Here is a 14,830-nt window from a genome sequence, read left to right on the forward strand (position 1 = left end):
ATTTATGAGGCCTTAAAGTTGTAATCAGCAACATTTGGGCGACAGAAGTGGTTGATGTTAATCTAATAACGGATGCAAACTAACCACAGTTCTTCATTGGCTGTCAGGCATTCGTAGGCCTCATAGAGTATTAGATATTTGGAAATGACGTAAAGAAAGAAATCCCACAAGCATTAAAAAGATTGGATTAACCCTCAATTTCAAATAGTGGTGGAAAACAGCAGCGCTGGCAGAGATATGGGGCCTCGTAAAAGAAAAAAAATATCCCTTTGGGCCCCTGCCACGTAAAATTCGGAATCGGAATTTTTCGAATCGCTACCGAGTTCAATGCAAAAAAATAAATGGATAAACGGGGGATTGAACAGGAAATGAGAATAGAAGAATCTTCTTTTGTTCAAAATTCCCCATCGGGTATTAATCTTCTCTTATTTGTTGCGGCTCCTCACAGTATTCCAAATTCTGCTTAATTTGTTTCTACACGTCTGATGTCAAGTGTGAATAATTTGCCCTGTCCACGAGGTTCTGGTGACGATCCGTCTAAACTGTCGAGCATTAAATAAATATTCCAGTGCTCCAGAATCTCTGTTTATTTGCCTGTCGTGTTCAGCGTAACTCTGCACGATGCATGGACTTATCTCGACTAAAATAATAAATGACCTCATCAGAATGTACACAATACCTGCGTGTACACACGAGAAGAAAATGTGCGATTATTTACATGGAACGCACTTTCTCATTTGAGAATGTGTCCCTTGGTTGAATGCTGCCGCGTTCCACCAAATGACGAGATTGATATTTCGTTTTTGATTGCATTATACGTTGTATAAAATTATGGAGCAGTTTTATAGTTGTTGCTTTATTGCTGTTTGTGTCTAATTTCTATTTGATTTGGTTACGTTTTCATATGAAATGAGGGATCAAGGCAACAATTGTGCGTTTATAAAAAAAAAATGTACCTCATTGAATCCTGCACTCATCATTGCTTTTTACAAAGCGCCGTTTTTGACGGTAACTGTCCGTTGACATCATTAAAAAATTTGCATGATCACAAAAGAGCAAAACCTTGAACTCTTTTACGTACGTTCGAGATGCTTTTTTGTGCTCTGCCGTGCCGATCGTTACGGATGAAATTCTGTTTTCATCTGTGAAGCAACTTTTTTAATCATCGTGTGCGTGTTGCTAAACCCCGAGAGCTCAGACGTCGAAATGATCTTTATTTAACCTTTCAAGCACAGCTTCGTTTCAGTTTTAACACTTTTGTTAGTTGTCTTAATGTTCACATCTCACATGCGTTGATTAAGTTTTTAACGTCTGCCCCCCCCCCCATGCATCATTTCATCCCTGTGGCCCAATTCGTTAATTTTGTTGACAGTAGAACACATTTAAAGGTGATTCCTTGCAAAAAAAAAGACAATAAATAAATAAATAAAAGAGAATTCGCTGTTTGGGTTCCTTTTTTATTTATTTCCAGGAAAACCTGTCGTTTAGACATTCGATTGATCACCGTTTAAGAAATGAAGACTGTATCATGTATGTACAAGCGTAAAAAAATAAAACATTTTATGATGGAAACGGCCTTTTTTAATTTTTATTATTATTTTTTTTACCTGAGAAAAAGTAAACGGTCCGTAAGCGCAGCCGACGCGGTTTATTCATTGTCACGGTCGCCGACGCGTTTGGCGGCCAGCTGACTGTGCAACTTGTGATACTCCTGCTGTAAGGTGACCAAGTGAGGCGAGGAGGACACGGCCGGGTGGAAAAGCGCCGGGGATGCGAAAGCTGCTGCGGGCGTCATCGGGGCGGAGTAGGCGGTGCAGTGCGCCGCCGAGAAGGCTTCCATGCCCGGCTGCGACTGCAGGAAGGCCTTGGCTGTGACGGCGCTCCGGGAGAAGAAGCTGGAAAGAGCCGGTAGGATGCTGCTGACCGGCGGGATGGCCGCGCGGTGATGATGGTGGTGGTGGTGGTGATGTTGTTGCATGTAGGGGTACAGCTCCAGGGCGGGGAGCTGCAGGGCGGGCGTCCCCAGCCCGTAGTGTCCGTGGGGGAAGGCGTGCGGGGCGCCGGGCTCCGCGCGGTGGTGCTGGTGCTGGTGCTCCTTGTAGCGGAAATGTTGCCGCTTGAAGCGCTTCCTCCTGCGCAAAAAGCTGCCGTTCTCGAACATGTCGGAGGAGTTGGGGTCCAGGGTCCAGTAGTTGCCCTTGCCGGGGTTCCCGGGCTCTCTGGGCATCTTGATGAAGCAGTCGTTGAGGGACAAGTTGTGGCGGATCGAGTTCTGCCAAGCGGGGAACTTCTCGCGGTAATAAGCGAAGCGGTGGCTGATGAAGTCGCAGATCTCGCTGAGGGTCAGGCGCTTTTTCGGACTCTGCAGGATGGCCATGGTGATGAGGGCGATGTACGAGTACGGGGGCTTCACCGACACGGGACCTTTGGTTTTAGCGGGGCTCGCTTGCGGAGGGCTGCACGAGTCCGAGTCCCGCTCCTCCCCGGGAGGTGTCGCGGCGTCCGCGGCGCCGCGCTCCACCTCGAGGGGCTCCCCCGCGTTATCTCGGAGTCCTTCTCCCACCACGTCGATTACGAGATCCTCCATGATATCCGAGCCCAATGTCATAGTAAATGTCCACCCGCAAACAGATGGCAACCGAGTGACCGCTCCTGGGGGAGGTTGGGGGGGGGGGGGGTAGAAAAAAAAACCAACCTACTCGAGAGGTCCAATTTTTACGCACGACTCATCTCCATTCACAAAAAGGAGCGCCCGAAAAGGAGAGCACGGCCATCACCGGCTGTGATCTCGTCGAAAAAACCACCAACTCCCAAATTATTCCAAACGTTTAGCTTCCGAAAGCAGAGCGTAAAGGTGCGCAAATATGCGTGCGCCCTCTGAAGGTGTCCGGCATCATCTGTAGTCTGCTGGTTCTCCGACGCGTAGGTCGAGCGGTGGAGATGATGTCACGCTTCAGCCCGAGAAAAAAACGATTCTGACCAATGAAAAGGGCGCGATGGGAAAACAAGGATTGCCTGGACCAGTGAAAAAAAAAAAAAAAACACTCTCATCAGTTGTCCATCCTCGCCAAGTGGATGTTCGCGTCACTGGTCCATTCAGAAAAACAGCCCAAAGCAAGAATGGGTTTATTTTTTCAATCCCGTAGTGGCATCAAAAACACATTTTGTTTTCGTGCATCGCCCCCCCCCCCTCCCCCCAACCCCAGCCTTAATCACGTTCTTCCTAAACCGACTTGGGACAATTCGTGTCTTATGGTTCCAATATGGTGTTAAGATGCTGTTTAATATTTTCGCTTCCCCGAACTTAAATTAAAATACCGACTAAAAAAAATCATGCACGTGAATTATATAATGCTGTATAAATGAGGCTCCAGTACATTTTTTTTCAGCATTTGCATCGCCATGGTTTTCACGAGGCAATATAAAAACGGTTACGTGGAAGTGATCAGAAAAAGAAATATTGTTTAAAAAAACGTTACATTTGCATCTGTAAACAAGTAGCGCCTCGTCGGTACGCGAACTTTCCGTCTTGCTTGGTTTTAATCACCTAAAAGCTGAATTTCAAAAGCTACAAACGTCATTTGATATCACGCCGTGTTTGAAGTGAACGAGAAATTTCTTCCGTTTGATTTTCACTGCGTGGGATTTGAAGGCTTGCGAATTTTTTTTTTTTTTTTTGACGCAACAGCGTCAAAAAATTGAGAGAAAAGTGGGAGATTTGCACCAACTCTGACATGAAAGGGCGCCCGGGAGAGGAGGACGCTTTTTTGGGGGCTGTTGTTAGGAGGCCTCTGGTTGTTTGGATTGAATGTTGGAAGCCCTTTGTTGGGGATTCTCACATTTCCTGCCTCTAATCGTATTAATACTCCAGGGTAAAAAAAAAAAAAAAAAAAAGCCACCGGGTCCGGACTGGGTGGGCTATTTGAGACCAGTAAAGCTGTAGATGATTTCCAAAATTCATCACGCATGTCTGCAGATTGGAAACAGACCCCCGAGACTGCAGTTTTCGACTTTGAATAAGGAAAAGCAGCGGACCCCCCCCAAACAAAAAAATCCGATGCATCGGTGCGCATCCCCAACAACGTGACACCAAAATTGCCAATGTCACTTTGCCCTCCTTATTTCATCCTGATCGTTTTCCACTTCATTTCTCAATGAAATTGATTTTTTTTAACCCCCCCCCCCCCCCCCACCGTATTCAACATCTGCAGTGTTGCGTGCCGGCGTAACACGATTTGGCCCGGCACGAAGGTCGCACTGGATGAGAAGGAAGCTCGGCTTCACCGCGGGGATCGCGGACAGCAAAAACGTGATGGATGCTTTATGGGCCACTTCGCTTGAAATGTTTTTCTTACCTCGGTGAAAACTTTGAGTCCGTCCGCGACATTTTGGTCAGTGGGAAAAAAAAGAGCGCATACATCATCCTAGGTCAGACGTTGAAGTGCAAAGATCTTGGTCTTTTCACACACACACACACACATACACACGGTCCCCCGTCCAATCTTTGCGGTTCTCCGGGTAATGCTGGATCAAGCACAGTGTGATCACATCACTGTTAAAAATCTAAAAAAAATGGGGCTAATGTCTCACTTTCTCCCCGTGGGCATCTTCTGTCCTTTCAGCATCAATTGGACATCCAAATCCAATCTTCAACATCAAATCGATATTAAATGAATGTCACGTGCCCGCTGGGCTCGATCGAATTCTGAAACCAATTTTAATTTTTTTTTGCAAATCCTTCACACCGATGACGTTTACTTTGAATTTAAATCTCCAATAACTCCTCATTTTGGCCGATCGGTCGCCTTCCGTCAATCTTTTGAACCGCCGCGCTTCCTGGCAAACAAAAACAGTGACACCTATTGGCGAAAAATAAAAAAAGGCTGCAGTCTCTTTTGGAGCCGTTATGGCACCGAACAAAACAAAAACTTAATAACATACAGACATGAAAAGATCTTTGTAGTCATGTTTTATTCTGAACAGATGAAGTAGAACACGGCGCCCCCCCTCCCCGCAAGTTTCACCTCATTGAGCTTCAATTCCAGTGATGACGATGATGGTGATGAAGATGCTCGAAGAAAAATTTCAGCCGCGAAACACGACCGGAGAGCGCCGTTTCTCTCTGCGGCATAACAATTGTATTTTGCAAAACACAGCCGTGGCTTTCAAAGCCTCGAACTTTAGGCCTTTTCAAATTTACCCCTTGAACGTGTCCTCGTGTCAACAACTGACATTTATTCCATTGAGCCGTTTCGGTAAAATGATTAATTAACGACGATGAAGATATCTTTGGGCAGCACGGTGGTCAACTAGCGCATCGGCCTCACATTCTGGCTCCGGCCCTCCTGTCTGGAGTTTGCATGTTCTCCCCGGGCCTGCGTGGGTTTTCTCCAGGTACTCCGGTTTCCTCCCGCATTCCAAAATCATGCATGGCAGGCTGATTGAACACTCCAAATTTGTCCCTCGGTGTGAGAGTGAGCGGGGTTGTTTGCTTGTCTCTGTGTGCCCTGCGATTGGCTGGCGACCGGTTCAGGGTGTCCCGGGCGTACTGCCCGGACACGGCTGGGATGGGCTCCAGCACGCCCGCGATCCTCATGAGGATTAAGCGGATTAGAAAATGGATGGATGGGCCAGTGACGGGCAGAACAAATGTTCTTCCAGTAACGGAAGAACATTTTCACTTGGTGGTGTGCCGTGATAGATTTTTTTCTAAATATACATGATGTTTTTTTTTCTCGGATATAATGTGCAACAAAGCTGTCTGTCTGAATGTGTCGGACTGAGCGTTTTTATATTTGTTAGGAAAGGAGTTTTCCATTGCAAGTGTGTTTTTTTTTCTTCTTGCCGTTGGATGTGTCTCGGGTGGATGCTCAAGATTGACTGACAGTCTTCTGGATATTCGCTAGAGGGCGCTCTAAGACCTGAAAATGTAGTCTTGTTTTTTTTTCTTCTGATGTTGACACACACGCACACACACACGCACACGCATTTTCACACGCGCACTTTCAATTGTTTTGAGCCAACGGTTACTAAACGCGCCATTTTTTCCCCTCTTGTGTCTACACTTGAGAATTTGTAAACATATCATCAAATGAACATTTCCAGCAAATTGGGGAAGTTTAGACTCGGCTGGATGATGATTCATGATACAAAACCTCGGTTATGTTATTTCCTGGACATAAACAAGGCCAATGAATAATAAATAATAGAATGTTGGACCTTTCACAGCAATCGCCACCCATGCGGGACACATGAGGTCACGACTAAAACTTTCCATTTGGTGTTTTCTGGTCACCGTAGCCCCAGATGGTTCATTTTTCCTCCCGGCGTCATTTTTTGACAGGAAGGGCATGATGCGGCGATTTTATTTTGTCATGTACTTGCTGCGTTTGAACGATACAAAAAAATGAACATAGTCTCACGCGCACGCACCAATTTTTGTCCAGGTGTAACATTTGCTCCAGCTGTTGGCGCGACATGGAGAAAAAAAAAAAAGGAGGAATAAATCATTCCCTTGACATCTGACGCCAAGTGTTGTGGGCACATGTTTGACCCTCACCTCTTGGACCAACTGGTGCCCTGAATACACTGAGGTCGTGACCCCCGCCGTCTCTGGTGTGTATTTAGAGGTCGGACCGCTCCTCTCGGAGACGGGTTTTCTCTCACCGCGGCCTCCCTCGTGATCCATCATGGCTCCGTGAGCACAAGAGGGAGTCAGGCAGAAATCGTTAATTTTTTTTCTTGAGACCTGAAAACCATTTTTTCACGCGGGCACCACTTTGGACGAGTGCTTAGCGCCGCTCTTTTAGGGTCCACAGGTCGTGGATTTTGAATTTGGCCTTCCCGCGCCAACTTTGTATCATTTTCCCCCATGCGAATCGAAGCCACGCAAAGGCGGAGATTCAACCTTAGTGGAGGTCAAAGTTGATCCTGAGCTTAATGGCGGCAATTAGTCGACTCCTTTGAATTCTTCAAGCGGACATTTGCACGGGTACAGCACACGATTTAAAGCGAGCTCGCGGCCCCTTTACGTTGACTTTGATGTCAAAAAGTTTATGACGTCAAAATCGATGAATGGAACTTCTCACACACACACACACACACACACTTGGTGGCAGCAGGCCAGCTGATCCTCGTAACGCGTTCAGCTGTGACGTTGAACACATTTCGCACGTGATCCCCTGTGGACAAGGGCAACGCTGACGGCGACATTCCTCCACACAAAAACATACCACGGCAAAGCCACCTGCTCTTTCCTTTTCCAATTCTGCGCCGGCTCCGTTGTCCGAGAGCCAACTGCCGTCCTCGTAGCCAGAATTAAACCGAGGAAACCTGCAGATGGCAACCGGGTCGCTTGAATTAGACGGTGGGGTGGGAATTGTGTCTTCAAAGCTGCAACACTGGTTTTTCTCGGTGATGTCTAGACTTTCATTCATTCATTCATCTTCCTAACCGCTTGATCCTCACTAGGGGTGGTGCTGGAGCCCATCCCAGCCGTCTCCGGGCAGTAGGCGGGGGACACCCTCAATCGGTCGCCAGCCAATCGCAGGGCACACATAGACGAACAACCATCCACGCTCACACTCACACCTAGGGACAATTTAGAGTGTTCAATCAGCCTGCCATGCATATTTTTGGAATGTGGGAGGAAACCGGAGCACCCGGAGAAAACCCACGCAGGCCCGGGGAGAACATGCAAACTCCACACAGGGATGCCTGAGCTGGAATCGAACCCGGTACCTCTGCACTGTGAAGCCGACGTGCTCACCACTGGACTACCGGGCCGCCCATGTCTCGACTTCTTTTTTTTAAAATTTGGGTGTACTGCGGCCGTTTCCTCCCCATAGGCACCGCGAGATGACGTTTGAGACCAGCTTTAATGCTGCTCTGCGGTGAATTTACGACAACCCTAATGTACTCTCGTCAAAGTTGCTTTTACAGAAGAAGGTTGCATCGTGACACTCAAACAGACACGAGCGCGTACGGTTGTCAAGCCCGCTTTGAACGCGGTAAAAAAAAATAAAAATAAAATCCGAAAACCGTAGTAGCCACAAATCTGCATTCATGTAATGCACAAAGCAATCGGGAATTTGCTTTCTGCCCCGTATATATCATATAATATCTTGTAGCCTATCTGTTTTCAACATCTTTAGTATTAAAGGAGGGCGGCCCGGTAGTCCAGTGGTTAGCACGTCGGCTTCACAGTGCAGAGGTACCGGGTTCGATTCCAGCTCCGGCCTCCCTGTGTGCAGTTTGCATGTTCTCCCCGGGCCTGCGTGGGTTTTCTCCGGGTGCTCCGGTTTCCTCCCACATTCCAAAAACATGCGTGGCAGGCTGATTGAACACTCTAAATTGTCCCTCGGTATGAGTGTGAGGGTGAATGGTTGTTTGTCTCTGTGTGCCCTGCGATTGGCTGGCAACCGATTCAGGGTGTCCCCCGCCTACTGCCCGGAGACGGCTGGGATGGGCTCCAGCACCCCGTGCGACCCTAGTGAGGATCAAGCGGTACGGAAGATGAATGAATGAATGAATAGTATTAAAGGTTCCAGCAAATCAAAACGCCTCACTCTTAAATATAGAGTACATTGTCAAACATTTACACAGGATTTCCCGTGTCGCCGTGTCATGCATCGAAAAAGCCGCAAATCATTTCGAGTGAGAAAGAAAAGCAGCGGGTACGTGCGCGTTGGGGTGCTTCGCGTGTCATCGTGGTGACGTTAGCCGGTGGTGCAAACTTTTAAAAACCCGCCAGACATGAAAAGCATGGCCTCTTTCACGACCGCCCCGCCCGAGGCCACGCGTCGAGCCGTCGTTCACACTCAAAACGTCACCTCCGTCAGATACTGCGGCAAAAAAAAAAAAAGCAAAACAGGTTCTAACGCGTTGGCACGTTGGCTCAGCGTCGATACCTCGGGGCCAATTTTCAACCGTCATTTGCACAATGAACAAACGTGGCCAGTCAGCGCGGCCTATTGAAAGGAGGCTTTCGCGAAATAATGCTTGGCTATTGACGCCTGTGTGGGAAAATGATGAACTCAAGTCATGCAAAGGACCGAAAAGGCATTCCAGCGATGAGTCGTACGAGTACGGGGCAACGATGTCGCCGCTTATTGTTATCTATTTGACTTGGCGAGCGCAGCCAAGAACAACATCGGTGAAAGGAAAGAACCTTTGGGTGTCTTTCCCAGCTGTGAAAGCATCTGCTGCGCAAACAGTTTCACTATTTTCCTTCCAGATCCGCTCGATTAAAATCGAGTTAACCTCGTTCACCAGTCCAAATACTGCAACGGATAAAATGACAAGCGCCCCCCCCACCCCTTGAGCGCCTCAGGATGGAGATCATTTCAACGGCACCCGTCCAAAGACGTCGTCATGGTTTGCAGCTATAGAAGCGCAAAATTGAGTTGGATGTTTTTTTGATCAATAATGCCTGGAAACCTGGAAAATTGATTTTGGGTGGGGGGGGGGGGATTTTTTTCATGGTGGGAGGCCATTCAGTTTTTTTTTTTCAGACCTTTGTCGCAGCGGCCCATTTTATGTGCGCGCCATGCCGATGTGTGCCGGGGTGTGACATTTTAATCCCTCGGTGTACGGGGATTGGCAACCTTATCCGGCACATGTGATGGCAGGACAATGAAGACATTGAACGGCGTGCCGATCCGTTCGAAATGGGCCCGCCTTCGACTGGCTTTTGACACGATGCCGGCCGGCGCCGATGCTGCGTTCGCGTCGTTTGACGACTTCACGTTTGTTGACTATTACCGAGCCGCAAAGAAATGGAGCTTCCTGCCGCTTTCTGCGCTTGGCAGCGATTCTTTCTTTTGTGAAAACCGCGATTATGTATTTATTTATGTGACAAAGGCCAGAAGTTCTTACTTTCTTTCTTCTTTTGTAGTTTGGGATTTAATGTGAGGAGTCAGGGCGGCCCGGTAGACCAGTGGTTAGCACGTGGGCTTCACAGTGCAGAGGTACCGGGTTCGATTCCAGCTCCGGCCTCCCTGTGTGGAGTTTGCATGTTCTCCCCGGGCCTGCGTGGGTTTTCTCCGGGTGCTCCGGTTTCCTCCCACATTCCAAAAACATGCGTGGCAGGCTGATTGAACACTCTAAATTGTCCCTAGGTGTGAATGTGAGCGTGGTTGGTTGTTCGTCTCTGTGTGCCCTGCGATTGGCTGGCAACCGATTTAGGGTGTCCCCCGCCAACTGCCCGAAGACAGCTGGGATAGGCTCCAGTACCCCCCGCGACCCTAGTGAGGATCAAGCGGTTAGGAAGATGAATGTGAGGAGTCATGTGAGAGGAAACCTCCAAGTTCAAAAACCCCCCCAAATGTATTTTAAATGCGAACGACTGTAAGTCACCGAGGTCAAGCCAATCGGTTTTGCTCGGACCGCACGTATGTGACGTTTCAATCTCGCCGCTCAATTAAAAGTCGTCAGTTTGTCATTCACGGGACTCAAATTCTCGCAACTTTGCAGGAATCTGTGCGTCTGTGTTGCGTCAGGCGTTGACTCTGAAGCCACGCGTCCATTGATGTGGACTCAAAAATGGATACGGGCTTTCAAACGGTGAGCTAACAGTTGCGTTAACAATCGTAATTGTTTTACAAGGGGATACATTTCTGTAAAACAACAACAAAAAAGTACAATCTATTGCCTAAGACAATAATGTCTTCGGACTTGCTTGAGAATGGCACCGATGTGACCCGGTGACCCAACTCTGGATTCGACATGTGGACTAAATCCCGGAGCAGCCAGGGCGATCGTTCAACCAGAACAGAAGACCGTGAATGAAAGTAAGCTACTTATGCGGACCGCTTGACTAACACAACTAATCAAAGAGAAAAAGCAAAAGGTTGCGGCAGTCTAACGTCGACCAGGGAAGTGGATTTGAGCACAGACAGATGACCAAGACAGACGGCGGTGATATCAAACGATTGGACCTAAATGACTCCAGACCTGAACGAAAATGGAAACGAAACAAAGCATGCAGAGTCCTTCAAAATTCTTTCAATCAGAGTCTAGTACGAAAGGAGGGTGGGTCCGTGACCTCCCTCCTACGCGCGACCACGGCAGAGGGAGGTGCCCCCTTTGAAACCAACCCCCGAAGCATCTGTGCAGAAGATGCCGGATTCACAGCCCCCAACCGCCCATCAAGCTCAATATGACAAATCTCCCAGGCCGCGACGCTTGACGCTTCTTCTCCATGACGTCGCAAACATCACGTGATAGCGAGCCCCCGGGACATCTGAACGTTCAGCGTTTTTGCAAAGAAGAGTTAGAGAGCCAATGTTCCCAAGCGGTGATGTCTTGGGAAACAAAAGCTCTGAAAAACAAAGGGGAACCGAGATAGACCCAGTGTGGCACCCCTTTTTTTTTTTTTTTTTTTTTTCCATGCATGCCACCCGACATGAAAACCACACAGCCCGGCGGCCCGCCTTGCGTCTGTATTACATCTTTTGAGAACGCTTTTCCGAACACGGAAATGACGGCGTCGCTACTAGCGGTGTGCTTAGCTCACCCCACTTCTGTAAACACAAGAGAGCTTTTTAAATCGCGGCGTGGCTACGACGCGCCGTCATTGCAGCTTTGAAGATTTCTCGTGTTCGTTACGGACGGTGACTTTCTTTGCACACATAAGTCGCCGTATACTTTCAAAAGTTGAAGAATTCGACTACTCGCTCTCAACGTTGACGTCGTACACTTGCAGCGGCCTTGCATCTCCACCATGGCACATTCGATCGGTATTACGAGTTTGTGCTAGCGTTTGGAGTCAAGTTGACAAAGATCCATCTGGCAGGTTTTCAAATTTAAGTGCCGTTCTGACCTGTGCTCCTCGAGTCTTCTGAGTGCGGGGTGGGGTGGGGGGGGGGTCGGCTTTCCCTTAGGACAATGTGAGGATGTGAGTTTTCGATGACAAGTTGCGATAACGGTCCCTGCGTACGGGAGGGGTCTGCATGAGCCTTCCCCCTTTTTCCGAAGGATGTCGCCAACGTCGTTTCGGATCATTTGACCTTTTTCAAAGTGCGGAGTGGAGATCATCTAGAAAACGCCAGCTCACTATTTGATTGAAGAATCCACGCGGGGGACGCTAGTGGCATTACTGCGTGCCTCAGACTGCAATGGAGACTTGGAGCGTCGTTACTATCCCGGCTGGACGGGAAACCTTCACGATGTTTAACATTTACCACCAAATGACGTGACTCGTTTGCCATCACGACGACAGTAAGATCATTTGGGGGTAATCCATCCCTCGTCCGCAGGGCTGAGCGGCACTTCCAGTACGTACCTGCCCTTTTTCCTGCCTAATCGCGGGAAATCGGCTCATCGGCGGCCCATGTGTTTCCTGAAGTGCTTTTTAGTGATGCGCGCACACACACAGATCTTCCTGGGGGAGTTTTATCTGCTCCCAAAGTCCGCATCAAGGCCAGTCAGTGACTGTCTTTGGAACAATGGGCTCAGAAATCTCACTCTCTGCTTAACTCCGAACCCCCCCCCCCCAAAAAAAAACCCAGGTAGTCATTTAGATATCTCTATCAGTCTGTCTAGACATGCAGGGCATGTCACCGGTATCAGCGGCTGAAACAATGCAGCGCTAATTGTGAGTCGAGGCTTTGAGCTTATCAACAAACACACAAGGAACCGAGCATTGTGTCGTGAAGGCGGATTTCGAGGCCAGCGGCTTGCTCGTGTTTTATAGCCGAACCGTGCGTCTTCCGCATTCGTTTATTGAGAATAAAGCAGCAATTAAACTTGATATCATCTGTTAGTAGAGAGCCTCATGCAGATCATTTCTTAAGGTACACGCCAAGCTCCGGCAAGGGGGGCTGGAGCAAGTCTGTTCCGCTTCAGGCAGGTAGACCGCAACGGCGCAGAATTGAAAAGAGCATAAGAGGAGCCGCTTCGATTGGCTGTGAGTCAAGTCGGCTGTGTTCGGTCCCACAACGGCGCAAACCCCCATTCCTAGCCACAGCCGTCAGCGGAAAGTGCCAAAAGAAAGAAAATTGCAGCCATGTGCTCGGTTGGACTTTTTAATATTTGTACGATCACGTGAAACTGTTTCGACCGTTAAAAACTTGCCAGCAGTGATCTTGTAGACAAGATACTCAACAATCTTAACACACGTATATGTTTATGCTCATCATGGTTGACTTTGGCTAATCATACATCCATCCATCCATTTTCCGAACCGCTTGATACTCACTAGGGTCGCGGGGGGTGCTGGAGCCTATCCCAGCTGTCTCTGGGCAGTAGGCGGGGGACACCCTGAAAAGGTTGCCAGCCAATCGCAGGACACACAGAGACGAACAACCAACCACGCTCACATTCACACCTTGGGACAATTTAGAGTGTCCAATCAGCCTGCCACGCATGTTTTTGGAATGTGGGAGGAAACCGGAGCACCCGGAGAAAACCCACGCAGGCCCGGGGAGAACATGCAAACTCCAAACAGGGAGGCCGGAGGTGGAATTGAACCCGGTACCTCTGCACTGTGAGGTCGACGTTCTAACCACTGGACTACCGGGCCGCCGCTAATCATACAAATAAACTTTTTTCGTTTTATTTTATTTGTATTTTTGAAATCGTTTTCAATAACCCTAACTAGTATTTTTAAATGATGTGGTAGAAAGTACGGGGGGGTCGGGCACAAATTTCCCACAGAAAGGCCAGCATTTATTATGCAGCATGCAACATAAGACTGTCCTGCTTCCTCTGTGAGGAGCCTTTAGGGATGAAAAAACCGTCAAGAAACAGCTCCGTCTGTGCCTCCCCTTCGCAGACGGAGCAAAGCTTGTCAATAATAACTTCCTGTGAAAATGCTTCGCAAGAAGTGCTACAACTTCCTTTCTTCCCCTTCTCGTCTTTCATCTCGGCTCTGAAGAATTCCACTGGGCATTGTGCAAAATTACACCGGTTGTAATCGGTGCAGCCGTTTTGGCAGAAACGGGGGGGGGGTTCGAGAACATGCGTGCATTCACTTCCCGGCCCTTGATGTGGCTCCGCAAAATCGAATGAGATGAACCGCTTACAATAATGTTGCCGTTTGTGTGGCTGCAGGTGTTGGAATATTTTGGCACTCATGCTAAGTGCACATATTCAAAGTACAACCACAATAACAAATCTATTGTTCCACTGAATTAGCTCGAAGGTTTTTTGTTTTGATTTTTTTTTTTTTTGGGTGAAGAGGAAAAAAAAACGACCCTAAATTGACAAGATGAACGTCACGGCGCTTCCTACGCCGTGTGTCAAATCAAAACTGCGCCTCATTTGCATTTGTTTTGGATCTCATTCCCGGAAGCCCCGATTCAGCGGTGGGGTGGGGAGCAGCGTCTGCCAAAGTGATTTCAATTCCCGTTTTCCCAGGAAAAGCGTGCGGCGTATGTTTCGCGGCCTCAGCCGTGGAATTCTTTCACACAATGAAAAGCAAACATGACGGGGGGCCCCCTGTGGTGAAATCGAAAGGCATTCCGACAACAGGAAATGTCCTGAGACATATTTATGTTCATATCGCGGCTTCATGGAGGAAATTAAATCGTTGCGAGAAAGTGAGGAATAGAATAAACGAGAGTTTAAAAGCACTTTTCGTTTGATCAAAGAGGACAGAAAACAGCTTGCGCGTGCGTATTCATTCCTTCTTATATTTCCCACACGAAGATTTGAATTACACGATCGTCTTTTCACCCCCCACCCCCCCCCCCCCTCACTGTGAAGCTTTGCTGTTGTTTGTTGCTTTTCGCCACCCACTCAGAAAGTGGTCGGTGGCTCCCTGTCATTACGCAAAACCGGTTCGCAATGGCATCTTCTGTCCCGTGTCGCGCACCGATCCAAATCCGAG

The 14,830-nt window shown here is 48.3% G+C and overlaps 1 protein-coding gene across 1 annotated transcript; it reads right to left on the bottom strand.

Annotated features, from left to right (window-relative positions):
- Nucleotides 1-1,450: 1,450 nt before the first annotated feature.
- Nucleotides 1,451-3,202, bottom strand: foxd7 (forkhead box D7). Its single transcript, XM_052048822.1, has one exon. It carries the CDS (start codon nt 2,606-2,608, stop codon nt 1,649-1,651), a length of 960 nt encoding a protein of 319 aa, XP_051904782.1. The 5' UTR covers nt 2,609-3,202; the 3' UTR covers nt 1,451-1,648.
- Between the last annotated feature and the right edge of the window lie 11,628 nt (nt 3,203-14,830).

The sequence above is a fragment of the Hippocampus zosterae genome, chromosome 17, assembly GCF_025434085.1.
Source record: "Hippocampus zosterae strain Florida chromosome 17, ASM2543408v3, whole genome shotgun sequence".
Lineage (NCBI taxonomy): Eukaryota > Metazoa > Chordata > Actinopteri > Syngnathiformes > Syngnathidae > Hippocampus > Hippocampus zosterae.